The following is a 14,556-nucleotide window of genomic DNA, read 5'->3' as shown; positions in this document are numbered from 1 at the left end:
AGCCACCTGCTCCTATGCGCGCTACAACTGTACGACTGTACGGGTGCGCAGTTAAGCTCTATTGACGCGCTCGCGCCGCCATTTTCTCTGCGCTAGAAGTCTTTGCGTGGCGCCTTCTTCCTAGTTTTTTTCTTGTTTTCAGTCAGCTGTCTACCTTTGAATTTTTTTGCGCTAAGTTGACGTTTTATAGACGTCGCCCGAAGGTCACTTATAACACAGTTCTCTGCTGTCGCGCCCCGACTTCTGTTTTTCTTTCTCTTCGTTTTACTATCGTTGTTGTGCTCAGGCACTCTTTGTAGATAGATAGATAGATAGATAGATAGATAGATAGATAGATAGATAGACAGACAGACAGACAGACAGACAGACAGACAGACAGACAGACAGACAGACAGACAGACAGATAGATAGATAGATAGATAGATAGATAGATAGATAGATAGATAGATAGATAGATAGATAGATAGATAGATAGATAGATAGATACAGACAGACACAGACAGACAGATAGATAGATAGATAGATAGATAGATAGATAGATAGATAGATAGATAGATAGATAGATAGATGGATGGATGGATGGATGGATGGATGGATGAATGAATGAATGAATGAATGAATGAATGAATGAATGGATGGATGGATGGATAGATAGATAGATAGATAGATAGATAGATAGATAGATAGATAGATAGATAGATAGATAGATAGATAGACAGACAGACAGACAGACAGACAGACAGACAGACAGACAGACAGACAGACAGACAGACAGACAGACAGACAGATAGATAGATAGATAGATAGATAGATAGATAGATAGATAGATAGATAGATAGATAGATACAGACACAGATAGATAGATAGATAGATAGATAGATAGATAGATAGATAGATAGATAGATAGATAGATAGATAGATAGATAGATAGATAGATAGATAGGTTTGTTTGTTTGTTTGTTTGTTTGTTTGTTTGTTTGTTTGTTTGTTTGTTTGTTCCTGTCCCGCTTTATTAACTCCATAACGCCGAAATGCACATTTTTGTACGAACGAAAATTACTACTTGGTCAGTTTAATTTCTGGCCTTCGAGAGTACATTCGTACCAATGCAGGAAACAATGAAATGTTGTTTACTCATAACCTAATAAGTATAGTAAATAACTAGTAATCTGTTCGCTGAGCAGAACACAGCTGAGTATTAGCTTTAGAGTACAAAAAAAAATGCTACTATGGGCTTTCCGTTAAATTTCGCGAAAGTCCAATGCACCATCAAAAATGATACGGTGGGCTTCGTGGGGTTAATTTTGCTTCCTTATCTCCTACCTGAAAAACGCTTCACGCATCTTTGATCGAGTGCCATATATAAATTGTAGTACGTACGTTCTGCTTCAACAGCTTACGCATGGGGATCTGACAAAGCGTTTGATCTCCCGAGCATTTCGGTGCCCGTAGATAGTGAAAGCGTACAACATATAGTTCTCATGTACTAACTAATGCAGAGAGGGAAATCTTCGTACCGATATATACGTGCCCAAGCTGCGGAAATATTCAACTTTTTTTTGCATACACTGTGGTCTATAAAATTTTGACGCCGAATGTCATTCCCTAAAGCAGTTTGACGGGAACACGGTAATGAAGTAACTTCTCACAAATCCGACTTGACTTTCCGATTTGCGGGCTTGTGGTTCTTTGGTATTGTGTATTTTGCATAACTTTGACCATTTTCGCATTTTTATTTGTTCTACGTTTCTTTTTGTCACAAAGAGCACCTCAGAAAAGTTTTCTATCTCTGTAGCTAGATTTTGCTTAATATTCTTCGTCTCATCTCTTCAACAGGCCCCTTTTGAAACTGTGTTAAACCATTTAAACTGTCACTCTCTCCAATATGCTTAATGTACTTATTTTTCTATTATACGTTAAACAAAATATTGTCCACGCGTTGTAACGGCTACCGGGGCCCCCGGCTACCTGTTTAAGTAGCGCTTGTCGTTCAAATACAACTCTGAAATGACTTTTGAGACGGCTGAGCCTCAAACCACCCGTTTATCGCCAAACATTGTTTAATCAGACAAAATGAGTGACAGGAAAGCTACTTGCTACAAGCCGGCGTGTCAAATTAGAATCCTCAATAACACAAGTAATCATCGCGCAACAACGAATTTGGTGTCTTTTTCTGTCACGTTGCTCACGACTGTGGTATATATGCCTTCTGCATGCTCACATCACCGAAGATTGTCTACCCTTTTTTTTTCTAATTCTTGTTCTTTTCTCGATTTAAGCTTCTGTCATGCCGTGGCGGTATACTGGCACATACCAGTCGATACACCTTTTTATTTTCTTCACGGCCGCTTAGCGACGACGTGCGAGTATTTTCCGCACGCCACCTTCCGGCGAAAAAAACAAAGCGTCGTCTGGAGTGCGCGCGCTTACTCCAGACGACGCTTTCACGCATCGATGGCATTGTTTCTTACTTCCTTTTTCTGTCATTCCTTTTTTTTTTTGTAGGGCTCTAGATTTTTTTTTGGGAGGGGGCGGAGATTTATCCCCGCTCGAAATGGCCCCCTTCGTCGTCGCTTCCGAAAAGGTGCTGATGCGAAGCTTATCTCGCCAACGCTATTGAGTAACCCGGGCACCCGAAGAATAGGCGGGAGAGAAAGGGGAAAGTCACGTGACACCAGAATAACGAGAGAGAGAAAGAGAGAGTGGGGATAAAAGAGAGGGAGGAGGTACAAGTGAAAGTTGCGCGCAGAGCGATTGTTGGAGAGAAGGGGTCAGGCGAAGAAAGAAAGAAAAAAGAAATAGAAGCAGTTTTCTTTATTCCCTTACCTCATCTTGTAAACCCCGTTACTTGGTTCGCTCGATTTCTCTTAGGCGTCGGCGGTGGAAGGAAAGAACATAAGAAAAGAGGGAAGAGGAGAGGATAGTGTGAGGGGAAAGGATATTGTAAGAGAGGGAGAAGTGGTGTTGGCGTAAAAGCAACGGGTGTTTCGACACGGATGGAGGTTGAAAAACGAGTCGATTGGCAGGGAGTAAATAATGCCGCGTCGTTGGCAGGATTGTACCATTCTTTCCGTTTTTTCACGTGATAGACTGTGCATTTAAATGAAAATGAAGATAAGATTTCGTACAGCTGCGTGACGGTGACGGCTACGCCTTGGTTGTTAATAGTAGAGGAAAAAGAATTTAAAATATATACATTGGGAAACTCATAAAAAGAAACTTCTTTTTTTCAATCTTGCGACGACGGCTGCTACTTTTCGCGAACTAAGCTCCAGAAATTTGCCGCCAATTTTTCTGGATGCAGTGGCCTACTGCCGACTAGACAAAAAGAAGTCCTACTTTCTTATTTAGTTAGTTTATTGCAACCACTTACGTAAGAATGACCAGCAAGGCAATAACTTGAAGGTCACCGTAGTCAAAAATCTAGGGATTGCTTTTTCGACCGTGAATCGCGAGTAGTTAGAGGACTACTTGTGACGCAACGGGCCGAACATGTCGGTATAAGGATTGGCACCCAGCTCATCAAGTGCTGAAAAGGAAACGCATCGGAGTGAGAGTACCTCTGCGCTTTCTTTTTGCAGATACTTTCGATTGAACGGCTGTCGAACGCGTTATCTCGAAAAGGTGCGCGGCAAGTAATACAATCGTTCGATCCACTGCTACTCCTTCTTGATTAGTATGTGACTACCGTGAGAGCGACTTTGTCGGCTTTATTTCACTGTGCCACACATATATATATATATATATATATATATATATATATATATATATATATATATATATATATATATTGTGTGTGTGTGTGTGTGTGTGTGCAAATATATAGCCTCTCTCCTGTGGCAGCTTCTTTCTCTCGGCCTCAGTCTAAGGGGGTAGCAAACCGGCCGCTCTTCAGGTTAACCCTTGCTCCCTCACACCCATCATCTATCTACTGTACATGTAAAGCTTCAACTGGGGCTAGTTGGTATGGTATCGTTCTGCTTGCTGCATATAACAGTACAGCGCAGCAAGCTGAACTGCTGTATACGTACGTATTAGATAACGAGCAAGTGAGCGCTCACAGCGATGCCCCAAACTGACGAGCGATCTGCTTCCGCCTCGTCTCCCTCTCCCTCCTCTCCTAACCCGACGATGTTGTGATTCCGCCTCGTATCACTCTCCCTCTCTCTCCTAACCCGACGATGTTGCGTTTCCTAGCGTTTCCGCCACGTCTCCCTCTCCTTCCTCTCCTAACCCGACGATGTTCTGTTTCCTAGTGTTCCCGCCACATCTCACTCTCCCTCCCACTCCTAACCCGACGATGTTGCGTTTCCGCCTCGTATCACTCTCCCTCTCTCTCTTCTAACGCGACCTTGTCGTGTTTCCAAGCGTTTCCGCCACGTCTCCCTCTCCCTCCTCTCCTAACCCGACGATGCTTTGTTTCCTAGTGTTCCCGCCACGTCTCCCTTCCCCTCCCCTCTCCTAACCCGACGATGTGTTCCCGCCACCGTCTCACTCTCCCTCCCCTCTCCTAACCCGACGATGTCGTCGCGCAGGCAAGACGTGGACGATGCTGGGCAGCGGCTCGGCGCAGGAGCTGGGCGCCATCCCGTGCGCGGTGTCCTGGCTCTTCCGGCTCATCGACGAGCACAAGCAGCGCACGGGCGCCCGCTTCTCGGTGCGCGTCTCTGCCGTCCAGGTGGCCGGACGCTCCGAACACTTGCGGGACCTGCTCGCCGAACAGGCCAACGGTAGGTGGACCACACGTCACCGCGACTGCGCAGCGAGCACGCTCCTGTTGCAGGCGCACGGCACAATGACGTACGCCTCCTTTCCCTTCCCCACGTGCAGGGTAGCAAACCGGGGGCTTTAACTCTGGTTAACCTCCCTGCCTTTCTCTCATTTGCATCTCTCTCTCTCTCTCCCTGTCTCTCTGTCTATCGCTCTGTGCCACTCGTACGCGTTTACCAGTGTTTCTTTTTTTTGTAGGCTACGTACTCACTCGTACACTTGTCGGCACTCACCCGCGTTCCTACTACCCGCTCACGTGAATTCACTAGCGTTCCCTATACAGTCGCTTCCGTTTCCCTGCACTAACTCACTTTGATGCTCGCGCTACAACTGCTCACTCACCGGTACTCACTCGGGTACCTGCTCACGTCCACTGACAAATCGTCGATGACAGTCACTCGCGTTATTCCGCCCGTCCACTCAAACTCGTTTGTGAGTTTTAGCGCGTCAAGTATTCCGGCAAGACCGCGGGCGCTTTGGGGGGTGGGGGAGGGGGGGGACTGCCAGGTTAGCGGAGGCGTAAACGTGAGCGCTCCTAGTGGTGACGCCGCCAAGTGACGCAGGGCTCAACGCCACCTGTTGGCGCAGCGTAGGCAAGAGGGGGCGGGGGGGGGTGAAAAATTGAGTGAGTGAGCTCAGGGGGGATAGTAGCTTTTGCCATACGACTCCGCGCACTCTAAACTCGCGAAAACATAGCCATCGCTACGCTTTGCTTGGGGGTCAGCACTCGACAGACCTTGGGCACAAAATATGCAGGTCAGTTTTAATAATCAGTTAAGTAGGCTTTCAAGAGCTGGCTGCCGTCGTTCGATCTTAACGTCAGTGGCCCTGCAACGGCAAGCTAAACGCAGGCACACCAGTGAATAAGACAAGAGTCGATGAGCGGAGACGCCGAAGGCCGGAAGTTGTGCCCTTATACGTGCACAAGATGAGCCACAATTTGAAGGGAAAAAGAAGAAGAAAGATGGCGAGTAGGCGCGGAGTGCCGGTCGTGTTGTCCCATCGGAACAGGCTGGTCCAAATGTGTACTCGCGTCAGCTCTAAGATAGGCTGCCAAGCGAAGCACTTTAAACCCTTATGTGTAGTGCACCACCGGGGTGGTACGTATATTAGATACCCCTGACTTGCATAAAGTTGCATGCAGAACAAACTGGCCGCTGCGGTAATGATAGAATGAAAGAGCACGCTATCGTAAATTGAAGAAAAACTTCATTGCTCACCTTTCGGTGCGTTGCAAATCTTGATTTTGTCGAGCGAGATATCGTGATGTAAAGGTGCTCGGCAAGTGCAAAAATGAAGCGGCACTTGAACTTTGGGAAGCGTTTCACATAAAAGAAAAAATTAAAGCACATGTGAGTCATAGTTGTGTTGTTTGTAGAATGCAGAGAACAGTTTTTTTTTATTTTAATCTTCCAAATCATTCGGCTGGCTATGATAAACGCCCTCTGTTGTAGCGTGTCCATTGTGGCTGATGCATTCGAAAGAGTCTATTACCGAGTGTCCCACGCAACTTGAGCCAAGCTTTAAAAATACGCAGATGTCACGTAGCTGGACAGAACCAATGTGATGTTGTTTCCCGCCGCTTGGAGATTCTCAGACGATTTTTCTTGCATTCCGCCTAATTACATAGTCTTAATTAATCAATAAACTTCCCAAATGTTATAATTGGATGAAAGGTGTCAATGGGGAAAATAGTTCAGCAACACGAAATAACTCCCTACACAGTCTTCTGTTGCTCAATACGTGCTGCATATATGTTTTTTTTTTCCGAGCTCGAGAGAAGCCCACGAATATATAAAGCTATAAAGTGCCTCGAGCGGCCAGTCGCGCGGCAGTGTAGCATGTATAAGCCGGATGTCTTTTCTTTCATCTGTCTGGGTCCCTGGCGCTGTTCTATCGATATGATACCACAACCAACCAACACCACCCAGATAGCACAAGACCCATTCAATCCCACCCACTGGCCCGATTGCCATAGAATCTAATGCTATGCTTCCGAGTAAGCCGCGGTGATTTTGACGTCACCGCTTTCGTCACGCCAGCCTTGGCAATGGGAGTTTCGGGCCAATAGCATGACGTCATGGATGGGAGTGAACTGGCCTTGTGCTAGCTACGTGATACTGAACCATCTCAGCCAGCTCTAGTAACTTTTGTGGTGCATCAATGTCAGCGAAAGCTGTATAAAGCGAGTTATCACGCACTTCCTCGGAACTATACTACGGGGGGTCTACTTGGCTGGCTGTTACTAGCGAGGATTCATCCTCCGATACCCTGGTCATACTGCCGCTTCGGGGCTTGCACGCGGGCTGCGTTGCTCTAACACGCCTTAAGCTAGACGACACAGCTGAGGTTTAAGCTGATAAAAAAAGAAGCGACATGAACAATAAAAAAGAAATTGCGAATTACTTGCTAAAGGAAACTGCACATCATATAGTAGCATGAAGTGTACGCAAGGTAACCTGTCTTATGTGTGTATATATATATATATATATATATATATATATACATATATATATATATATATATATATATATATATATATATATATATATATATATATATATATAAGACAGGTTACCTTGCGTACACTTCATGCTACTATATAATCATCGATAATTGCGTCACCAAGCGAAAACTCGCGACTTTGACGCAGGCTGAGATGAAGTGGTTCTTTAGTAGGCGTTTCGACGCCGAGCCCACCGCCAAAATACCGACGCCCCCACGAAAACTGTTGTGAAAGTCTCCTGAACAGCTTTATCATTCATATCATTACCGTAACAGACACGTCAGCGTGCCTTTATTTACGCTAGACAGCGTCGCCTAAGAGAAGCGAGAAAAAAAATTGTAGGACGCTTAAGCTTCGCGCTTAATAGCGGAACGCGATAGCGTTCAAAGATCCCTGGGTGCTTCTCACGCTTCCCGGCAACTGGAGCGTACGTAACCGTAATGTTTCCCAGGAAGCGCTGGCCGCAACGCTATGCACGAAGGCGGGCTCTCTGGTAGAAACGCGGCCGCTTGCGTGGGCCGCGATGCGGCGGAGGTGAGCGCCAGCTGGAGGTACTGCAAGGAACCGGGCGCGCTGCTCCATGGCCCCTGAGACACCCAACCGCACGCCGGCGCGCGCAAATGGCGGACGCCGCGGCCGGCCTGTGTATTGTAGAAACGCTGGAAAATGGGCTTCTTTGAGTTTTCGCGTAACAGAATTATGTTTTCTCGTATAATCCAATTACAATCCGAGAACTATCGCCTCTGTAGGTTGTGTGTAAGTCGTAGTTTACGATTTTTCGTCGTATTTCAGCTTGAGAAACTCCATTATCTAGTAAATTTTTTCGCGTCGCATGGAAGGCCTGGGTATGTGTGGTTCGAAAATATTTTTTTCTCGGAACGACGTCTGACGCCGGGACTGGATTTTCTGCTACACAGGCTCCTTAACGCTGTCGGGTTAACATTTTGCCAAGGTCGAACGCGGTTAAAACAAATTTGACGAGTGGTAGCACGGTTTTGCTTGCTTTCGGAAAGGACACAGACGTTGTTCGACGCCGTCAGAAACTACCGCATCTAGAATCGAACCACAAGACAACACACAGACGCTGCTCGGCGCGGAAGCAGCAGCGAGCGATTTGACCTTGGTACTGCATCTCGCTTCTACGTGAACTAATCATCGAAGACACAGCGCATACAAAGCCACGAGCACTCGGTGCACTTTGTACACTTCGCAGATCGCTTTGGAGATTAGGCCCGCGCGACCACGCGCTTTATCTACGTCGTAGATCGCTTTCAAGATAAGATCGCCCACGTGGCATCCGCAGAAGCCGCCGGTAGTGGCAGGCTAAGCCCCAGTTTAAAAACTGAATTATGGGGTTTTACGTGCCAAAACCACCATCTGATCATGAGGCACACCCGCCGTGGTTGCTCAGTGGCTATGGTGTCAGGCTGCTGAGCACGAGGTCGCGGGATCGAATCCCGGCCACGGCGGCCGCATTTCGATGGGGGCGAAATGCGAAAACACCCGTGTACTTAGATTTAGGTGCACGTTAAAGAACCCCAGGTGGTCAAAATTTCCGGAGTCCTCCACTACGGCGTGCCTCATAATCAGAAAGTGGTTTTGGCACGTAAAACCCCATTATTTATTATTTTCATGAGGCACGTCGTAGTGGGCACTCAGGAAACTTGGACATGGGGTTCTTTAAGGTGCACCTAAATCGAAGTACACGGGTGTTTTCGCATTTCGTCCCCATCGAAATGCGGCCGCCGTGGCCTGGATTCGATCCCGCGACCTCGTGCTCAGCAGCCCAACACCTTAGCCACTAAGCGAACACGGCGGATAAGTCCCAGTTTGATCTTCGCTGAGCTTGACGGTCACATTTACCGAACCAGGCGTTTCCCGGTTTTGTATCTGGAGCAGTAGAGCTATCGCTCTGAAATGCGCCCCATGATAAATGTCACCGAGTTTAGAGCCTATAGCATTTATCGTCACAATGTGGTGACATAAACATCCTTCGAGTAATGTCTGTGAAAGCGAACTCTGCGATCGTATTCAGTAATGAAACTCAAGAGAAAAAAAAAACAATATTGCTGCTTCTCTTTTTTGTTATAGCACTAAAGGACACGAAGTAAAAATGACGTCACTTCACATTACTTTACATAGTAATTATTCAATTGTGGACAGGAAAACTACTTCGACAAGAACCTGCACGCTCATCAGAGAACCAATTATGGTTATGAACGATGTAGTACGCAAGAGGCTCTGAACGACCTGGCTCCAGCGCAAAATTCGTATGCTTTGCAGAGTGGTATGTTACGGACTCGGACACACCTTTTCGAGCAGCACTTCGTACTTTGCATGTGTAATGGTCCTGGTAGAGTTGTGCGCTCAGTGTGACTGAGTGTTCGTATCGTCTTTTGGTGAAATGCACGATTTCTAAAACGTTGTGTCCCAATTGCCCCCTCCAAGAACCCAACAAGCAGCACTTCGTACTTTGCATGTGTAATGGTCCTGGTAGAGTTGTGCGCTCAGTGTGACTGAGTGTTCGTATCGTCTTTTGGTGAAATGCACGATTTCTAAAACGCTGTGTCCCAATTGCCCCCTCCAAGAACCCAACAAACGCGTGCTGCTGCAACGAATCGTTGCTAGGCTATTTCGGGGGGCCGTGCATGCTGGTTTCCGTGGCCTTGGAATTAAACCGTTTTATTGCATCTGGTCGCTGCTCAGGTGGCCGCTTCGCGCGACTCTTAATCGCTGCGGGGGCCATTTGTCTATGGCGTAACCGGTGCGAGGCAGTTGCCGCGGAACTTCGTCGCCGCGCTCTGTTTCCACTTCTGGGGAGGCTCTACTCCGAGCTACTGTCGTTTCTGTCAGAGGAGTTTGTCCTTCCTTGGTGAAGACGAGTTCCTTCGGCAGTGGTCGTGCCGGTTCTTGTCGGTGGCTGATGGACGCGTATGACTTAGTTTTCGACCGGCCCGGTTCTTGTAGCCAGGCCATCAAGAGTCTTCATTGGATGCACATAAAATGCAGGTGCCCGCGATTTCAGTGTGTGTGCGTGCTCTCGTATACGTGATTATTTTCGTCTATACACATCTCATAGCATCACTAAAAAATTACCCTAAAGTGCGTCTCTCACATCATCGTTGTACGTAACCATAATGTATACTGTACATATTAAACATCATTTTATATAATGTGACAATTATTTTATGCGTAACTGTGCGTTTCCGTGGGTCTATGTGGTTAATGATAGTGAGTGAGGACTCGGACACTTACTTGAAAACGTACCGGGCATACAATGTTTCGTACTTTGTGTATGTTGTCGTTCTGGTGGAATTGTGCCGTGATTGTGACTCAGTGTTCGTATGGTGTCTTGTTGAAATTAACCTTTTCTAAACACGCACAAGCATTTAGGTTGAAAATGCGTTACGTGATCTAATAAACATCCCCTTAAAACACCATTGCATGTACATTATGCACATTGCCTCGTCCAAATCAGCAATCGCACATAACCTTCATTTATACCGTATAATTAATAACTGTATGTTTCTATTAGTGTAAGTAGTAATAGTAACATCTCCAGTCTTGGGGTAACGCCTGGCACTGGCAAAAATGCCAAGAGCGAGCGGGGCTATACTAATCCAGGTACACCCAAATTAGAGAGACCCACTAAACTTCAACAGAAGACACTCTCTCAACAGAACAAGAATTGACCGCCCTGGTGCAGTATTTGGCCACTACTTCTCAAGGGACTCATTTGATCAACCCCAGCAGTCCCCTCAGTCACCAGCAGCTGCGGAGAACCTCACCAAGGCCGCGGTCAGACGTGCAATGCAGCAGACGGTGCTAACAATCTCTGGACCCGGACAGGCCGCCAGTGGAAACTGACCCTGGCGCCGTTCAACGCCCGAACTCTCTCAAGTGAAGCTAGCTTAGCAGGACTCTTTGAGGAACTATCAGGCATTATCTGGGATATCATTGGCCTTAGTGAGGCTAGAGGAACTGGTGAGGTTATACAAATGCTGACTAACGGCCACGCCCTTTGCTATTGAGGACTCCCAGATAAGAAACAGTACAGAGTAGGATTCATAATCCGTAAGGACATAGCAGGCAATAATGACGAATTCAACAGCATTAATGAGATGGTAGCAGTAGTCTTAACAAGACTTAATAAGAGGTATAGAATAAAGACAGCACAAGCCTAGGCGTCAACCTTCAGTCATGATGATGATGAAATAGCTCAATTTTATGAAGATGTTGAATCAGCGATGAAAAAAGTGCAAACTCGGTATACTGTAGTATTGGGCGACTTCAGTGCAGAAGTATGGAAAAAGCAGGCTGGGTAACATGCAATTGGCAACTACGGCGTCGATTCTAGGAATAGTAGAGGAGAAATGCTTGTAGAAGTCGCGGGAAGGAATAAGCTGGGAATAATGAACACTTTCTTCAGGGAGCGTAACAAGCGAAAGTGGACCTGGAAAAGTCCTAATGGTGGAACAAGAGTGGGTGAGAAAACTATTTCCAACCAGAACGATTCGTGTCCAGCGAATTAGTGGGCTCGGGCACCGGCCGAGGTTACGGCCAAGAGTTCTTGCCTCTCGGCGGCTTCCTTGGCCCGCTGGACTGCCCAGAGTTGGTCTTCCAGGCTCGAGCTGAGCAGCGCGGCTTACGCTCGCGCGCGGAGGCTGTCGATGGAGGCTTCGCTCGCATTGTCTTGTATTAGTTCGCGGCATTCCAATAGCATGTGTTACAGCGTGGCTCTGGTGTCACACCGTACTTTCAACAGATCCCAGCATAGTGCAGGATATAGAAGTGTTAGGTAGAGTAAAGTGCAGTGATCATAGGTTAGTAAGGTCAAAGATTCACCTCAATCTGAAGAGAGAAAGAGTAAAATTGGTCAAGAAGTAACAGGCCAACCTAGACGCAGTAAGGGTAAAAGAAGACCAATTCAGGCTGGTAGTTGCAAACAAATATGCAGCCTTAGAACAGAGAGATGAAGGTTACATAGAGGTAATGAATGAAACTGTAACTACACTGTCTTCAAAAGCAGCAGTTGAAGTGGGAGGTAAGGCACCAAGGCAACCAGTAGGTAAGCTCTCTCAAGTAACGCAGGACGTAATAAAGAAACAACAAAGAATGATAGTGCCCAGCTCAGGAAATCAGATAGAATTCGCGAAACTATCAAAACTGATCAACAAGAAGAAAATAAGAGGTATTTGAAATTATAACGTAAGAAAGACTGAGGAAGCAGTAAAAAATGGAGGGAGCATGAAATCAATGAGAAGAAAGCTGGACATAGGACAGGCCAAGATGTATGCGCTGAAAGATAAGAAGGGTAATATCATCAGCAATTCCGAAGACATAGTGAAACCAGCAGAATAATTCTATACTGACCTGTGCAATACCCAGAGTAGCCACGATAACTCCATTCCAAGTAGTTATGAACAGCTTGCAGAGGCTCCTATAACTAGCGATGAAGTTAGAAGTACCTTGCAAGACACGAAATGGGGAAAAGCGGCAGGAGAAAATGGAATAACAGTAGATGTAACCAAAGATAGAGGAGATATCATGCTTGAAAAACTGGCTGCCCTGTATACGAACTGTCTCACGACTTCAAGGGTCCCAAAGAACTAGAAGAATGCCAAAATTATGTTATTCCACAAAAAGTTAGACGTTTAGGACCTGGACAATTATATTCCCATTAGCTTACTTCCAGTATTCTATAAAACATTCACCAAGGTAATTTCAAATAGAATAAGGGCAACACTGGAATTCAGTGAACCAAGAGATCAGGCTGGCTTCAGGAAGGGATACCCTACAATGGATCACATCCATGACATCAATAATATAACCGAGAAATCTGCAGAGCATAATAAGCCTCTCAATATGGTTTTCATATATTACGAAAACGCATTTGATTAAATGAAGATCCCAGCAATCATAGAGGCATTATGTAATGAAGGAGTACAGAAGGCTTACGCAAATATCTTGGAAAATATGTACAGAGATTCCACGACTACCTTAATTCTCCACAAGAAAAGTAGAAAGATGCATATAAAAAAAAGTGGGTCAGACAAGGAAACGCAACCTCTTCAATGCTATTAACTGCATGGTTGGAAGAAGTATTCAAGCTATTAAACTGAGAAGGCTTAGGCGGAAAGATCAACGGCGAATATCTCAGCAACCTTCGGTTTGCATATTAGATTGTTCTGTTTAGCAACACTGGGGACGAATCGCAACAATTAATTTAGGACCTTAACAGAGAGAGTGTAAGAGTGGGGTTTAAGATTAATATGCGGAAGACAAAGATAATGATCAATAGCCTGGCAAGGGAGGAAGAGTTCAGGATTGCCAATGAGCCTTTATCTTCTGTGAAGGAGTAGTTTGCCTACGTCAATTACTCTCAGGGTAGGAAATGAGAAGAAAATTTGCATAAGAATAAAGATGGTTTGGAGAGCAAATGGCAGACATTGTCAGATCCTGACTTGAAGCTTACCACTATTATTGAAAAGAAAGGTGTACAATCAGTGCATTCTACCGGTGCCAACATATGGGGCAGAAACATGGAGACCGACAAAGAAGCTCGGGAACAAGCTAAGGTCCGCGCGAAGAGCGATGAAACGAAGAACGTTAGGCGTAACGTTAAGAGACAGGAAGAGAGCGGTGTGAATCAGAGAGCAAACGAGGACAGCCGATATTCTAGTTCACATTAATAGAAAAAATGGAGCTGAGAGGCCATGTAATGCGTAGCGTGGTTAAGCGGTGGATTATTAGTGTTACACAAAGGGGGGCAAGAGAAGGTAAGCGCAGTCGAGGACGGCAGAAAACTAGGTTAGGCGGTGAAATTAAGAAATTTGTAGGCGCTATGGTTGGACTCAGTTAGCGCAGAACAGGGTTATTTGGAGATCCCCTTCGTCCTGCAGTGGACATGAAAGATGATGATGATGATGATGATGATGATGATGATGATGATGATGATGATGATGATGATGATGATGATGATGATGATGATGATGATTAGTAATTGAGTGAGATCGTTTGGACTCGGACGCTTATATGAAAATATGACGAGTCTATAGTGCTCAGTCCTTTGTATAAGTTATCGCCCTGGTAGTGGACTGTGCCGTCATCGCGTCTCACAGTGCCCGCATCGTATTTTGCCGAAATTAAATTGTTCTAAACGCAGTTACTTGGGAAGAGAGTGCTACGGACGCCGCACGATTGTTAAACGCTGTGTTTGGCTGTAATTTAATAGCACGGGTGAAACGTCGCAGTCAATTAAGAGCACGCGAACTGTAAAT

General features: G+C 45.9%; 1 protein-coding gene across 1 annotated transcript in view; it reads left to right on the top strand.

Moving 5' to 3' along the window:
• The window catches only part of LOC142587983 (uncharacterized), a 456,185-nt gene that overhangs the window by 383,471 nt on the left and 58,158 nt on the right, over positions 1–14,556 (top strand). The window contains exon 8 of the mRNA XM_075699392.1: positions 4,536–4,730. Within this exon, the coding sequence (XP_075555507.1) occupies positions 4,536–4,730 (195 nt within the window). The remainder of the gene's footprint in view (positions 1–4,535; positions 4,731–14,556) is intronic.

The sequence above is a fragment of the Dermacentor variabilis genome, chromosome 7 (assembly GCF_050947875.1).
Source record: "Dermacentor variabilis isolate Ectoservices chromosome 7, ASM5094787v1, whole genome shotgun sequence".
Lineage (NCBI taxonomy): Eukaryota > Metazoa > Arthropoda > Arachnida > Ixodida > Ixodidae > Dermacentor > Dermacentor variabilis.
This window is presented reverse-complemented; position numbering and strand designations above follow the sequence as displayed.